This window comes from Cryptomeria japonica, chromosome 2 (genome assembly GCF_030272615.1).
Source record: "Cryptomeria japonica chromosome 2, Sugi_1.0, whole genome shotgun sequence".
Classification (NCBI taxonomy): Eukaryota; Viridiplantae; Streptophyta; class Pinopsida; order Cupressales; family Cupressaceae; genus Cryptomeria; species Cryptomeria japonica.
The window spans coordinates 123,355,717-123,365,923 of record NC_081406.1 but is presented as its reverse complement, the minus strand read 5'-3'; the positions used below and the strand labels follow the sequence as shown (position 1 = coordinate 123,365,923).

General features: G+C 32.8%; 1 protein-coding gene across 1 annotated transcript; it reads right to left on the bottom strand.

Annotated features, from left to right (window-relative positions):
* Positions 1-792: 792 nt before the first annotated feature.
* LOC131873698 (rust resistance kinase Lr10-like) lies at positions 793-2,068 on the bottom strand. Its single transcript, XM_059216882.1, has one exon. It carries the CDS (start codon positions 1,897-1,899, stop codon positions 859-861), a length of 1,041 nt encoding a protein of 346 aa, XP_059072865.1. The 5' UTR covers positions 1,900-2,068; the 3' UTR covers positions 793-858.
* Positions 2,069-10,207: the final 8,139 nt, after the last annotated feature.

Below are 10,207 nucleotides of genomic sequence, written 5' to 3'. Positions count from 1 at the left end.
ATCCATTTTGATATTAAAATCCTCTAAATCTCGTTCTCTAGGTTGTCATCCAAGAGATCAAGTGCTCTTCCAAGTGAGGGCCACCTTGAATCTTGAGGATCTTTAGAGATAAAGGAGCATGGAACGATTTTAAAGAGTTTTGATTCATTAACTTGCTTTGTTTGGATTTCTATCTCTAATGCAATGTTTCATGTGTGTGTTTGAACTATTCTTCTCTCTTGCAGGTTGATCCCACATTTCCAGCATACACCTTGTATTATTCATATTTCCAACCCAACAAAAATTGATAAATTCCAATGTACCAATTATTTTTCTCAAAATATATTTTTTGGCAATAAATAAAATACTTTGAAGTGTCATTAAGATTTAAAAACAAAAAATAGTTTTAAACTCTAAATGATATCAAGCTAGAAGATATTATGAAAAACAAAAATAATTTTAAACTCTAAGTGATATTGAGCAAGAATATTATGACACCTTTCAAAATCACATGAAAAATACTAATTATAATTATGAATGATTTATTTTGATATGATGAAGATGATTACTCTTTTATATATTGAATTAAACAAAATGTGATTACAAGAAAAGAAAATAGCAATTCAAGAAATGAAAAAAAAAAAATTACAATACCAAACAGCTGAAACCACCACACAAAGATTCTTACATCTAAGTTATATAATAATTACTTCTATATCCAGAGGATGGATTCTTACATCAGAAATATATAATATTCGTTTCCATATAATAAAGATGCTCCTTGCATCATCTCATAATCGTCCAAACCCTCTTCGTTTCTCTATACCATGGATGAAGATATTTCTAGATTGATGGGTAGATTAGGAGTCTTCGTGGACTCTATACCACGGATGAATATTCTTCGGAGGAAGATGACAATGGTACTTCACGCGGTGGGGAGGAGTTGAAAGGTAATGGAGGATTGCTTACATCATCACCGTTTCCTTCCAGCATTTGTACCACCCTGCTCATTGATGGTCGGTCATTGGAATTGTATTGAATACACCAAAGTCCTACTTTCGTCATTCTCCTCACCTTCTCTTCATCTTCCACTTCCATGTCGCATCGACCTTTTTCTCTCAACCTCTTTTCCAACTCCCCACTTTCTATCAATTTGAACGCCCATTCCGGAAAATAAAGTTGACTCGAATGGCTCACCTGCAACTCAATGTTCTTCCTCCTTCCCGCTATCTCCATTAATAGCATTCCAAAACTGTAAACATCTGATTTGTCTGTTACACCTCCCAAATTTATATTCCACACCTCTGGCGCAACATATCCTGGCGTCCCTCTGGTTGCCGTAATTGATACGTGGTCGTCTCCCTTCCCATACAGTTTAGCGAGACCAAAATCAGCTACTTTGGGCGTGAAATCTGCATCCAGTAAAATATTGTGAGGCTTAATGTCAAAATGAATGATGCGCCTGTTACAATCTTGGTGCAAATACGCAATTCCGCGCGCAGCGCCCAAAGCAATTGAATACAATTGCTCCCAACTGAGCTTCTGTTCTTGTTCTTTTCCTTGAAATAGAAACTTCTCTAGGGATCCATTGGCCATGTACTCATATACAAGTGCGCTTCTGAAACCTTCAAAACAATAACCCACGAGGCGAACCAAGTGAACGTGATGAATGGTTCCCAGAGTTGCAACCTCATTCATGAACTGGCTCTCACTCTGTCTCGACTGATCCAAAAGTTTTACAGCCACAAAAAAACCGCTCGGGAGCTTTCCTTTATAAACCATGCCGAATCCTCCTTCCCCAAGTTTATCTGAAAAGTCGTTAGTGATCTTCTTTAGCTGAGAGAATGAATATCTGGTCGGCATTTCATGAATATAACTTTGGAGAAAATTCTCCACTTTCCCAATAGACCCTGAATTCATCGGTTCGCTTGCAACACAACTTTGGATCCATCTAAAGTAGGATGACCTCTTTCGATAAACAACAATAAGAAATAGTGCTACTATCACTATGAAAGCACTTGCCCCAATGGCTATTCCTGGAATTCATGTGTAGTATCATAGATTAGTGACTCCACCATACAAGAAAATTAGAAGAATGTTTAAAACTCACACAAAAAGGTTCCTTAGTATTTACCTGTTATATCTCTGCCTTTTTAAGTTCTGACTGTTATAGCTCGATAAATTGATCTCTCGACTGTTTAAATTTGGTAAATGCTAATCAGATGCGAATATAATTTTTTTTGAACTAAACTGAGATAATCCAATTTCGTATTTTATATTTTCGAATTGCAAGGCAATTAAACTTAATGGGTGCTTAGAAGAAAATATAGAGAGATTTGAACCAAATTATACCTGATGAACATGTGGTTTGATGGGGTGCATCCTCGCAAAAGCAAAGGAACTGGTTTAAATCGGAAATATTAAACCCACACAGACCACCGCTTGAAACGCAACTCTTACATTTCTGGTCTTGTTCCTCTGCAATATTCCAATGGGTTGATGCCTCTTCAACAGTTACCGATTTAAAATAACATCCTGGAACCTCAAGGCCAGGTAGTAGAGCTACACATTGCAAACCACACACAAGAACTTGTAGACTGATGTTATGTCGTTGGATTTGATCGAAGAGACCCCCGTCTTGGATTGCATCTTCGTTGAGATTATATGAAAATGAACAATTTTGGAAACTCGTGTCCTCAGTAATTGTTGAAGTCTGATTATCTGGAAAAAAGTTTAAGATTGTGTACCTCTGGTTTCCAATTTCGATTACCAAATGTCCCTTATCTTCACAGTCGACTTGTAAGTCTGGCAGACCACATCCACTTTCCCTTAAACCAAAAGGATATGGGATTTTTATACCGCCACATGTTTGATTGCTTTCGCAGTTTGTATAACTGACGTCTGCGCATAGCGAACAAGGGAGTAAAAGGGTATAGAGAATGAAGGCATAAAGGAGATTAAAACGAGACATTGGCTGATGGAGGGGCGATTTTATTGAAGTAAAAAGGGACAGTATTGCAGCTACGGGCATTCCTCGTTTATCAGAGAAGGCGAATCCTGAGGCATCTCATTAGAATGAGATCATGGTAGCATTTGAATGATTCGATTATCTGGTAAAGAAAAGTTACCACTTAAGTGGTCAATACGTTCCGTGACAACATTTCAAACCCCCAAAGTCAGATGATTAAGACATCCACCTAACCAAGAGCGCATACACCCTTGTAATCTGTTTCCTTTTGGTGTTGAAGGGCGCACTTATATGTTAAAGAACTGCGTTTATCAGTTTGAGCTGTAGACTAAATGAAAAGGCATAAGGACAAACTTCAATATAGCACATGATATCAAGCTTAATTTGGTTGGCCGGGTCTATGATATGTGGTGCTTTGTCATTCAGGTTCTTTCTTACTTTTTTTCAAACCCTAGATTCATTATTCTAATTTCAAGTCACTACAGAAACACATTCTGTTAAAAATTTACACAAATTTACATTATCTCAGTTTTTGAGATTTGATTTGTTCTAATATCACTTGATTTATAGTATACCTAATTTAATTAATTGAATAATTGATTAATAATAAAAGATAAAAAATATAGTGATGTTATCTATAATTTCTAAGAAAATGTTAGTAGAATTTATTAGAAAGGAATTTGAGTTATATAAAAATAGACAAGATTTATATTCATGAAAATTATAACATATTCTTAATATGACACACTCATTACAACTAAACAAGCTAAACTAAATATTCAGATAAGATAACACCCAATCAAGAAAAACAAAAAAACCATACCAACATCTAATTAAGTACAAAATAAATAAATAATTACAAATGTCTCCATCCTCACATGATCATCTTATTTTTCCCATTCTTTTTTACTCTAGAAACATTGTAGATACACATAATTAACCAACTACATGCAACTAAATTACAAAAAGATAACTAGAACTTGCAAGGTAAATCTTACACATAAGGTGGACTGATGTAGTATGACCTCTCTTTGAGATATTTAAAAACTTGAGATACAAGATATTGAAGAGAATCTTGAAAGTGTCTTTTATATTAAAATTAAACTTGATTGACTTCAATTTCTTCAACCCCTCTACATCATGCTTGTTCATATTATTTTTAGATATAAGTTCAAACCAGACATTATATGACATATTATATGACATTTATTATTGTATGATGAATTTGATAGTAACACAAACTATTTAATGAATCTATTATTGATTATTATTTTCATCACAACACTTGATTCATTCAAATTTTTTATCTTAATAATGTAATATTTAATAATTTTATTCATGTTTGTTTTACTAAATAAAACAATTAAAATGCCTAATACAAGAAAAATATTCATGAAAATATCAAATATTAAATTGCCTATCACAAAGAAAAGTATTCATGAGAACATCAAATATTAAATTAACTAATTCATTTTGATCTATTCTTTATCTCATAATATATTAGTCCTTTAAAAAATTGTTAAAAGACAAGTTCTTCATACACAACTCAACTACTTTACAAAAAAAAAATCCTTACTACTTAAAAGATGAAGGTGAAATAAATAGAAAATATTCTTCATTTTGATCTATTCTTTATCTCATAATATATTAGTCCTTTAAAAAATTGTTAAAAGACCAGTTCTTCATACACAACTCAACTACTTTACAAAAAAAAATCCTTACTACTTAAAAGATGAAGGTGAAATAAATAGAAAATATTCTTCATTATTTTTTAAGTATTCCTCAATATTAACTATATTTTTAGTGGTATTGTTTCATATAACTCTCTATCATATATATCTCAAACTATAAATAAATTTAATCTTATTATTATGTTGACTTTTTTATTTATATTTTTTATTTAAATATTAAATTTAAAAAATAAGTCAATCTAAATGTATAATTAATTAATTTTTTAAAATATTAATAAAAATATTATAAATAATTATTTATATTTAAAATTACTAATAAATGTAATCTTATTATTATGTTGACTTTTTAATTATATTTTTAAATTAAATGATAAATTTAAAAATAAATCAATTTAAATGTATAATTAATAAAAATTTAAAAAATTAATAAGGATATTATAAATAGTTATTTTTATCTAAAATTACTGATAATTATAATTTTATTGTTTATTATTATCTTGATTTCTTTTATTATGTTTTGATTTATGTATTTAAATTTTAAAATAAATCAATTTAAAAATATTATAAAATATATTTTGATTATATTTATTACATTAAAATCATTAATAAATATATTGCATTACATTACATTATTAGTGAATATATTATTAATATTTATTTGATTAATTTTTTATTTTAAATTAATTAAAATTATCTAATACCAATAAGATGCAATACACTTTGCTCATTCCCTAGACAAAAATATAGTTTCAACAACATGCCAAAAACACTTTGAAATCATCTTCATACAATGACCATACGTGTCACCATCATTACCACTCATCATCAGATCATAAACCGACATAACCAATTTGTCAACCTTAATTGATTAGGGTTTAAAAAAAATAATAGGTAGGGTTTATCCTTTTTCCAGTTACAGGTTCAACTCACAAACTTATATACCGGTTTATAATTTCCATCACTTAGGTCTTCCTACCGGTTACAAGACAATATCAACAATATCAGCAATATCATTACCGGTTAATTGACATCAATGACAACATGACATATCATTAATGCAATCTTCATGCAAATACCAACAATCTCCCCCTTTGGCATTGATGGCAACACAAATATCAACACCATTGATTGCTGCTATGATTCTGAATAGGAATCCTGGTTTGCATTACCAAGTATTCTCCATGCTCTCCATGTTTTCAGCTTGTCATTGGTTCTCCTCCTCATACTCACATAATTCTTCTCCCCCTTTAACAACAATACCAAATTGAAAGTAAAACATGTAATGTCAAATTTCACCATGCAACAACAATAACAATCTACAACTAGATGCTCCCCCTATGGAATAAATTCTACTTTTATACCAATCCTTCTGTAAAATTCTGCAAGTAGCTCAGTGACTGATGTAATAAACATCATGCTCAACTAACCTCATGAAGGGGTACAAGCCCTAGCTAACTTCTAAGATACTCAAATGTAGTCTTAGGTAGAGGTTTAGTGAAAATATCTGCAAGATGCTCCTTGGTAGAAACATGCACTAAGATAACATCTTTTCTCTGCACTTTTCCCCTCAAGAAATGGTACTTCAATTCAATATGCTTGGTTTGTGCATGCAAAATAGGGTTCTTGAAAATATTTATGGCACTTATTATCACATAAAATATTTATAGGTTCTGAAATCTTCATCTTAAAACCTTCCAAAATGTGCCTCATCCAAATAGCCTACATGCAATTCATGTAAGATGCAACATACTCAAGTTCAACAGTAGACTATGAAGTACAACTCTTCTTCTTACTACTCCATGAAACAAGTCTTCCTCCAAGAAAGAATGCTCCACCAGTTGTGCTTTTTTGGTCATCAACATTTCCTGCCCAATCTGCATCTATGTACACCTTCAAATCAAAATCTCCTTCATATGGATACCATAATCCATAGTCAACAGTACCTTTCAGGTATCTAAAAATCCTCTTGGTTTCTATCAAATGTGTTTCCATAGGATTCTTCTAGAATTTGGCAACTATGCCAACTGCATGAGCTATATCAAGTCTACTATGAACAACATAGTGCAATTTTCCAATCATTGACCTGCATTCCTTCTCATCAAAAGACTTAGATTCATCTTCCTTAGATAACTTACAACCTGTAACCATTGGTGTCCCAACTGGTTTATAGTCACTCATGCCAAACATCTTCAAGACCTCTTTCACATACTTAGATTGTGTAATGAAAATACCATTCTTCATTTGTTGTATCTGCAAGCCTATGCAATTTTTTATTTCCCCTACTAAAGACATTCAAACTCATTTTTCATTTCATCTGCAAAACTATTACTCGTGAAATCATTACCTCCAAATATTATATCATTTACAAAAACTTTGTTGACCAGTATTTCATTTCCTTCATATTTAAGATATATGTTACTATCATCACTAGTTCTCAGAAATCTTATCTTCATCAGATTTCTATGAATCTTTTCATACCATGCTCTAGGTGCCTTCTTTAAGCCATATAAAGTCTTATGCAATCTGAATACCATGTCTTTCTTATTAGTCAAAGCATAACCATCTGGCTTCTCAATATATACTTCTTCTTCCAGTATCCCATTCAAATATGCAAACAACATCCATCTGGTATACATTGAATTTCTTATGGGCTACAAATGCAAGTAAAGTTTCATCACCTTCCAGTCTTGCTACTGGTGCAAAAGTTTTGCCATAATCTTCTCCTTCTTCTTGGGCATAACCTTTGCAAACCAACCTAGCCTTGTTGTGAACTACAACACCATCTTCATTCAACTTGTTCCTAAATACCCATTTGGTACCTATAACATTTTTATTTACCAGTCAAGGTACTAGAGTCGAAGTGTTGTTCTTCTACATTTGATCTAGTTCCTCCTCCATAGCTTTAACCCAATTATCATCACCAAATGCTTCCTTAGTAGTTCTTGGTTCAATGGTGGAAATCATGCAAGAGTTTTCTCTTATTCTTCTTCTGGTTAGTATTCCTGCATCCTTATCCCCAATAATTTGTTTAGGATTGTGATTCAATCTCACATATCTTGGAATAACATGATCATTTTCTTTAGGTTCATCTTCATCTTCATTATTATCTTCAGAATTTATCTGTTTTAGTTGAACTGGTGCATCAAAATTTTCTTTGTCGGTTTTAGATTTCACAATTTCTTATTCCAAAAACAAAATGCAAGGATCATCATCCTTCTTCTCCAAACTAGTTTCCTTTGAGACTTCAGGATATTCATCCACTTGAACATCAGCACTCTCAATAATTCTCTGTATCGGGTTGTTAAAACACTTGTAGGCCTTACTCTTGGTGGAATAGCCAAGAAATATACCTTCATCACTTTTAGCCTCAAATTTTTTAATATAATCACCTCTCTTAATAAAAATTTTTCTTCCAAATATCTTAAAATAACTAACATCAAGCCTGATCTTCCATAAGTATTCATAAGGAGTCTTGTCCTTACCTCTTTTTATGAGAACTCGGTTCATAGTGTAGGCAACTGTGCTAACGACTTCTCTCCAAAAGGTTTTCGCTACACCTCCTTGTATCAACATTGTCCTAGCAGCTTCAACAACTGACTAGTTGTTCCTCTCTACGATACCATTTTGTTGTGGTGTCCTTGGTGCAGAAAGCTATCGCTTGACACCGTTCTCTTCACAATACCTAGTGAATTCCACAGAAGTAAATTCATTGCCTTGATCTATCAGAGTTTTATCTTCTTATCGCTCTCCTTCTCAACTAAGGCACTTAATTCCTTGAACTTACCAAAAGATTCAGTGTTATCCTTCAAGAATGTGACCCACTTCATCCTTGAGAAATCATCAATGAGGATCACGAAATATCTGTCACCTTGAATGCTTTTTGTTCTTATTGGTCCACACAGATCTATATGAACCAAATCTAACAAATGCTCCATTGAAAAATTTTTTCTCTTGAAATTTGAGGATGCCATCTTTTGTAACAGACATTCTTTGCAAAGAGCATTAATTGGTTTGTCCAATTGAGGCAAACCTCTCACTGTCTTGGACTTACTCACTTTAACAATGTTATCAAAGTTTATATGACAAAATCTCCTATGCAAAAGCTAACTATCATCTATTTTTTCAATTAAACAGTTGCTAACTTTAGGATTGAGGTAAAACAGGTTACCTTTAGTTTGCTTCCTGATCGCAATTAGTTCACCTTTGTTGTCAAAGATTTTGCACATACCATTTTCAAACTCTAGTGGGTATCCTCTGTCATTGAGTTGTGCCACACTCAAAAGATTATGCTTTATACCTTCAACCCAGTAGATATCATCTACATTTCTCTTCCCATTAAGAGAAATAATTCCCTTACCTTTAACCATGCAGGGCGAGTCAATACCAAATCTTACAACTTCGCCATCAAATTCCTTCAAAGAAAGAAATTTGCTCCGATCACCGATCATATGATGTGAACAACCACTATCAATGATCCAATCATCTGAGTTATCCATCTTGGATACTAATGCCTTTTGGTTTGATATCTCTTCTTTAATAGATACAAACACAATCTCTTCATTAGCATCACCATAAGATTCTTTATCAGTGATATCACCATCAATTAAAATAAGACAATCTCTCTTGCCTTTACATTAGGACAAGAGAGTAGTTCATTTTCACCATTAGGATAGTTAGTAGCTATGTGGCCAATCTTGTTGCATGAAAAACATTTTAAAGGTAATTTACCTCTATATTTACTAGTGCCTCTAGGCAACCGCTTTGCCAATAATGCTTCAAGATCCACTAAACTGTCTTCATCACCAACATCTCTGATAGATTTATATTCATAACCATGACTAGTATCTCTATTTTTTCTCACAGATGGGTTAGAAACGAAAGCTCTAAATGTAGACTCAGATTTCTGTACACTACCATTATAACCGTTCAATTCAAAGGCAGTAAGTTTTCCAATGATAGAGTCAAGAGATACCTTATTTTTTTCAATGGACTTCAACTCTTGAATAGCTACAACTCAGATAGCATAGATCGGTAGCAGGGTTCTCAGTACCTTACTGATCACTGTGGCATCTTCCACTTTCCCTCCTGCACTCTTAATTTCAACGACTATCTCTTTTATCCTTTGACCATACTGTTGGATATTCTCACCTTCATCCATCTGCATGTCATCAAAATTTCCTCTTAGACTCTCCTCTTTAACAATCTTAACATGTTCATCACCACTATAAATCTCTTCAAGTTTGTGCCATACCTCATGTGTAGTCTCTAGACCATGAACATCTACATATTCAACATCAGACATGGAACTGATAATGACCTCTAATGGTTGATGATTTTGTTGTTTCTCTTTCTTTTGATCATCAGTCAAAATCCCAGTAGGTGAAACATATTTAGTATTGACATGTTCCCAATAATGACTTCTCAAACTCTTGATGTAAATTTTCATTATGCCCCTCCATATCATATAGTTCTCTCTATTAAACTTTGGACCTTCCTTCTTCATCATGATCAACAAGATCTTTACCTCAAGCTATTAGGCTTAGATCTTAGAGGACCTGAGATTCTCTGA